Source organism: Motacilla alba, chromosome 1A, assembly GCF_015832195.1.
Source record: "Motacilla alba alba isolate MOTALB_02 chromosome 1A, Motacilla_alba_V1.0_pri, whole genome shotgun sequence".
Lineage (NCBI taxonomy): Eukaryota > Metazoa > Chordata > Aves > Passeriformes > Motacillidae > Motacilla > Motacilla alba.
Genome location: NC_052031.1, coordinates 67,748,947 through 67,755,291, shown reverse-complemented (window position 1 = coordinate 67,755,291; position 6,345 = coordinate 67,748,947). Strand labels below are relative to the sequence as shown.

Genomic DNA, 6,345 nt, shown 5'->3' with positions numbered 1-6,345 from the left:
CTGTTCAGTGAAGGATCTAGGCCTGCCTTTTGGAGCAGATGGGGCACCTCTGAAAGCCACTGTCAGCTTTGGGACAAATTTGGAAGAGACATAACATAATGTTCTTGGCTGGGGAAAGCAGTCACCTATTTCTCAGTCAATAGTCAATCTTCAGGATCATCTCTTCCAGTTTAGATGAATCCACCAGTCACAACTGACAGACAAATACAAATGAAAAAAACCCCACACCCAAAACCCCACCTTCCCTTTCCTAATGTAATGGCATCTGTAGACAGACATTGGAAGTCATTCACAGTACACTGACAGATGTCCCAGGCAGCTACTGCTCACAGGCTGGCTGCAGCAGTGGGTAAGAACTGCATCTGGAAGCACACTTGTGCAATCACACAAGGAATTTTAACTCCTGTTAGGCTTGGAAAATGCCTTGGCCCTACACAGCTCATCAGAGGCAAAAGTACTGTAGCAACAGAGAAGTGAGGCTCATTGGGCACTAACATGGCAGCCCTTCCTTTTCTCAGCTATTTCAGGAAAGAATATTTCTCACCTTTTAGGCTTTTTGTTCTTCCAAAAGCTTAGGACAGAAGGAGCAATGGCTCAGTCAGATGCTACCTGCCATTTACCTGAGCAGCTCTGCCAGCTTGTGGTAGATCTACACAGCAGGACAAAGGCAGTACAGTCATGCATCCTGGTGCAATCCAGCTAAAGATATGAGTGATGGCACCATCCAAAACAAGAAAGCAGACAGAAAAATCCTCCAGAAACTGGAGACAGTGTTCCTCCTCTAGCTGGTGTCACACAGGCTAAAGGGCATGCTGCTCTGTCCTTCTGCTGCTGCCACACTCTGTCCCACTCCTTGGCAGATCCTCTTTTTAACCCCTGTCCTCTCCCAGTGCAACCAGCAGCCTGCTCACAAGAGCTACGCTCCCAGCAGCTCTTGCTGCCCAGTCTCATAACAACTCCCCTATTTTATTCCAGCTTCCCCGAGAATAATCAACTGCTTGTTAGCTTTAAGATGGGAATAAATGCAGATGAAATTCCAACAGAACTCACTTGAACAAGCAGTGGCTGTCCAAACACTGGCACAGAGGGTTTTTCCCAGTGCAGTACTGCCACTGGCCCTGCAGGACCTGCTGCTTGACAACAAAGTCAAACCAACTCAACTCCAGCGTGCAGCCCTTTTGTCCCTCAGCTTCTGAGCCAATCAACCTCAACATCTAACTCTGAATGAGTGCTTGAGTGCTTCCTAATTCACCTGCAACTTGCAAATGCCAAATCCAACAAATAGCTCACGCTGCAGTAATCCTACCATTCCCCCAAGGCAGCCTCTTGCTCTTCCTCCTCAGCAAAAGTGCTCAGGAAGCCTGTGGCACTTTCTGCTTCACTGCTGCTAAGAAGTGAATTTAGCCCAGGGTCAGAGAAAGAGGTGGGGTCTCCTCTTCTTGGGCAGCAGGGCAGTACAGATTTGCACAAAATTGTTCTACTGGACAGGTGCTGCTCCACCTGCAGCTGCACTGGTTTCACCAAAATAAGTTTTAAGATGACCAGTTATGCCATTTTCAGTTTCCTAGAGCACACATTTCTTCTATCAGAAAGGCAGGGAGAAGGGTACTATACTAGCAGAAGGGACAACGCCGTGGGTGTCCTGCCCTGGTTTCAATTCCTGGTCCTGGTTTCCTTGTTCCCCCATGATGACAGGAGCTGGAAGTGCACTCAGGCCCTGGATCCAGAGGGGTGGAGGTAAGGGTGAGAGAAGAAGGAAGAAGAAGACAAGAGAAAGAGGAGGACATGCTATGCTCCTGAGCAATTCCTGCTATTAAGTTAACCAGCCATGGGGTTGTGTCTTGGTTGCAGAGGACAGGAAGGAGGACAGCCAAGTCATCCATCGCACGTTTCCTCACCTCTCCCCACTCCCCCCAGTCCCTCACCCTTATCCTGAAAGATTTCAGTGTGATATGATTGTAAACAGTTAACGATTCCTCCAGTGCTAAGCCCACTACAAGCTGGGCCCACCCCCTCCCCCATTATGTACAATACATTCACCAACAACAGAAATTTATTTAGAAAGGCAACAGGTTAAATTCTGTAAACTGGATCCAGCTCCAAAACACACACGTTAATACTACAAGTAAAATTCCATCATCGTCCTCTTCCACCCTGAAAAATATACCTGAGTTTAGCAGTCAATGAAAGTTTCCACCCCCACCCCCGCCCTCCCCACCCGAAAAATCCCTCAAACCCTGAATGAGACGCAGTCTCCGGTCACAGAAAGCCACTAGTTTGGGGTGCCCTGCGTGGCGAGCCAGCTGCTGGGCTGGCTGGGGCCCAGCACCTCTGCGGGTTTCCAGCACAAAATCCGGCACGGCGCCGTGCTCCACAGACCCGGGAAGCTCCATGCTGCTGGGGCGAGGCGAGGCTGGGAGCAAGGCCTGCCCCTCCTCTCCGTTGTCCAAATCACGTGTGGCTTTCGTCTTCATGAAGTCTGTCCTTTCTTGGACTAGCTCTGGAAGAGGAAGAACAAGAGTTGGAGCAGCTTTAGAAAGGATTAATCTCGTGACTGCATGCAACTAGTTCAAAGCCAACACCAGTGATCTGCCCAAGTTCACAGCTTCCTCCAGTTCTTCCCACCCTCAAACACCTCAATCCTTTAACCACTGGGAGGAGAAAGACTTGCATTTCAGCTCTGCTATCTCTAGCAGCCCTTACTTGATCCAGAGGCAACGCTGAGGGTTTTTGTGATGTCAAATCTTCCCGGGACATGGTTGCTGTAGGCATCTTCGGGAAAGGAACTTGAGCCTGATGCATTTGCATTCTGGAGTCAGGTTGAATGGAGAGAGTTTTAGCACATGAATGTCAGGAGCAAATCCCCACTCTTGGTTAAAACTACTTCACTGAAGGCATACATACAACATTAGCATACAAGCATTTGTCTTGTATATCCTGTCTGGCTTCCCCCCAAAATGCAGCCCTCAACCCATGCCATTCCCCAAAGGCTTAGCTTTAAGCCAAGTTCCCTGAATACTAGAAGAAAGAAGGACTTGATGCTGTGATGATGACATAACAGTAATAGTTGAGGCACATTCATAAAAACTGAACAGGGAATTGTTGGGGTAGCAGTATTTTCCACTTGGGAATAAAACGTGATACGCAGTCTCAGTGAGAAGTAACTTTCTGTGATGGAAATTTGACACAGAGAGAAGGGCAAAGCAAGAGGAGGGAAGAAGAGGGCAACATAAGGATGTTCATAACAAGAAGCAAACTTCCACTTTAGTCAGTGACTCTGCCCCACTACAAGCAAGATGAAATAAAACATTTGCAAAGAAAATGGCAAGAGTCCATGTGATTAAGAGATGCTCAACCCTGGATGACACATTAGCAGAACACTGTCAGGGGAAACTCAACACTGGTGTGGAGATGGATGAAGCAGGCTAACAGGCTCTCCATGACAGCGAGTGCTCTTTGCTTTAACGAGAGACTCTCTCTCCATCTTAGCACTTTTACTCCAAGAGTCCAAGAGTCACCTCTTAGCCTTTCAACTTGACTCACCATCTCCTGTGACTTGAAGCCATATCCCTTCAAGGGTATATCCAACACTGATGGTCACCCAGGCATCACCCCCCTCCCGCTTTGCCTCCTTGCAGAAAACACGATCTTACCCCGAGGGTCTATACAAGTCCTGGGGTGGCCCCCCCATGCCACCTCCACTGCCTCTCTGATCCATCAGCAAGGCCTGAAAGTGACCCACGTTCTCCTCTCGGCAGCGGTACAGGGGGCCCTCCTGAGAGAGGCCATTGGCCTGGCTGGAGGCTGGATGATGAGACAGGTGAGCATTCATGGGCGATCCATACGTCCTGGGCTGGAAGTGGCTGGCAGGATGCCGGGATCCATAAGGAGAGCCAGTCTGTAGCATCACCCCGTGGGGAGGGAAAGCCGCCGGGCCGAATCCCATCCCCGCCCCCAGGTGTGGCGGGGGAGCTCCATAGAGGAACTCCCCCGCTGCCACTGAGCTCTGCCTCTTAGTGGCTGCATTGTGGTTGTCCAAATCAAGAAACTCTTTGGGACTCTCCGGTCTTTCCTGGGACTCCTCGGACTTCTCATCTTCAGGCCCCAGCTCCTGCCCGTCGCCTGGAGAAACCTCTTTGGCACTTGCTACGTCCACGCGGTTGGGAGAGGCCAGGGCGGCGCTCAGTGCCTCGCAGCCCTGCAGGCCGGCGGAGCCCCGCTCTGGGAAAGGGGGCCTGGCCAAGGACGGGTGGGCGCCGGGGTGCCCGCTGGGGCTGGCCTGGGGGTGGAGAGGTCTCTGCCAGTCCGAGTAGCCCTGTGGGCAGCCGTAGTAGGGCGGTCGCTGGTAGTGGTGGTAGGAGGGCTGGGGCTGCGGCTGGTAAGGATACGGCATTCCCTGGGGCGGCCGGTACCGCGGGAAGACGCCGGGGTGGGCGCTGCTTGGCTGGAAACCCCGCGGGGGAAAATGCTGGGGATGGGAGGCAGGAGGAGGTGGCTTTCCCCCCATCACGGGGCTGAACCCCTGCAGGCCTGGGTTGAGGTGGTACCGGCCGGCTGAATTCGGGTATTCCAGACCAGACATGTAGAGAGGATGAAACTGGTTGGGGGCGGCCCCCATGGAGGTGGCATCCATGCCAGGGAGGCCGGTGCCCTGTCCCATGCAAGGCACGGCTGCTTCGGGCAGAGCCTTTCCCCCACCGCAGAGGGGCTTCTCCAGCAGGTTGGCAGCCAGCCCCTTCCCCTCGGGGCCGGCTGCCGGCCCCTCGCCCGCCGCCCCATTCTGAGGCAGGGGACCCCCCCTCTCGGAGGTGGGCACCAGGTCCCTCACGCAGCCCGGGTCGCCAGTGTAGCTGCTCTCTGCTGACCACGTGCCTTTGCCGTGCCCTGCCTTCAGGTCGCCCTTCCCAGCGGGGCCATCCCCCTCCCCATCCGGGGGCAAGGCGCGCCTCGGGCACTCCATGGGCAGCGGGGGCTTGGGATGAGGTAGGAGTTTGGCGTAGGCCCCGTCGGGAATGCTGATGCACTGAGCCTTCTCGTCCATGCCTGCCAGTGCGTCCACTGAAAGAGAGGGAAGAAAGTCAAACACATGTCTAATTTTCGCAACTTTGGGTGATCTTTAAGAGCTGCTTCTTTTAAAAGTGCTCTTTTAAAAACTGCTCACGAGGTTGCATCTCTCTCTGAAAGACGGCACGGGTAGCCACTGCAGTTTGCAAGCCACTGCTAAGTCACAGCCCCTCTGTAGTAACGTGGCACACGTGTTCGCTCTGACACAGATGTGCAGAGGCTGCCTAAAGGAGAGGCAGAGTTGGGGTCCACATGACAGCAACATAAGGTGTTGGTGTACTGGCAGCTTGATTTCAGGCTGTCTTATCCCTTCTGGTAATAGAATTATAGAATAGTTTGGGTTGAAAGGGACCTTAAAGATCATGTAGTTCCAACCCCCCCTGCCATGGAGAGAGACACCTTCCACTAGACCAGATAGTTCAAAGTCTCCTCCATCCTGGTCTTAAACACTTCCAGGGACGGTGCATCCACAGCTCCTCTGGGCAATCTGTGTCAGTGCCTCACCACCCTCACAGAAAAAAATTTCTTCTTAACATCAAATTTAAGCCCACCCTCCACAAACCCTGTTTGCATCCAGCTTGGGCAGAAGCACCACGACACCCTGAGATACTGCAGAGCTGATCACAGCCATATTTTAACCAACTGTGGTTTGGAGATGAGACTGCTCTGTCCTGCAATCACTCAATGTTCTCCCCTGTCTCTGTTCTATATCCAGCAAGCTAAATTATGATGATAACTTTTAAGCAATGCCACACAAGGAAAGAGTTTCCTCTTAGTGCAAGGCACACAAGGGATTGATAAAAGATACAAGGGTTTTGATCTCTAGTTTACCAGCTAGAATTAATGAAAAAAAATTTTTTGATCTCTGAATTTTTTTGATCTCTACATTAGGTTTTATTTTTAAGGTTTTTTTTTATTATCTGTAGTTTACCGGATAGAACAAATGAAATTCAACCAGAAAGGAACTGGTAAGGGCATGCATGACATGTTGCCATCCCACCTGAACTGATACAGCTGCTCAGGGGCTTTTGGGCAGCCCTGGTGTGTGAAGATTTTAAGATGTTGAGAACTCATAAGGCAGATGTGCATTTCGGGGGAGAAGCTATACTTATACACACTCAAAGGAGTATATTTAAGGGATTTATTCACATAACATCTCCTCTCCTTACCTAACTCTCTGCAGATCCAATTTTTATATTAACTCCAGGTGAGCTCTAGAAGCTTTACAGACTATGCTTTGCATTTGCACCTCGTGGCACACTGATAACTTGCAGGTAAAGC

General features: G+C 51.3%; 1 protein-coding gene across 3 annotated transcripts in view; it reads right to left on the bottom strand.

Moving 5' to 3' along the window:
- Nucleotides 1-2,035: 2,035 nt before the first annotated feature.
- The window catches only part of LOC119708041 (cat eye syndrome critical region protein 2), a 92,937-nt gene continuing 88,627 nt past the window's right edge, over nucleotides 2,036-6,345 (bottom strand). For all 3 annotated transcript variants that reach the window (XM_038153872.1, XM_038153873.1, XM_038153875.1), the window contains 3 exons: nucleotides 3,654-5,058; nucleotides 2,704-2,809; nucleotides 2,036-2,500 (listed from right to left, as the gene is read on the bottom strand). In XM_038153872.1, coding sequence (XP_038009800.1) covers nucleotides 2,495-2,500; nucleotides 2,704-2,809; nucleotides 3,654-5,058 — 1,517 coding nt within the window. In that variant the 3' untranslated portion in view covers nucleotides 2,036-2,494. The remainder of the gene's footprint in view (nucleotides 2,501-2,703; nucleotides 2,810-3,653; nucleotides 5,059-6,345) is intronic.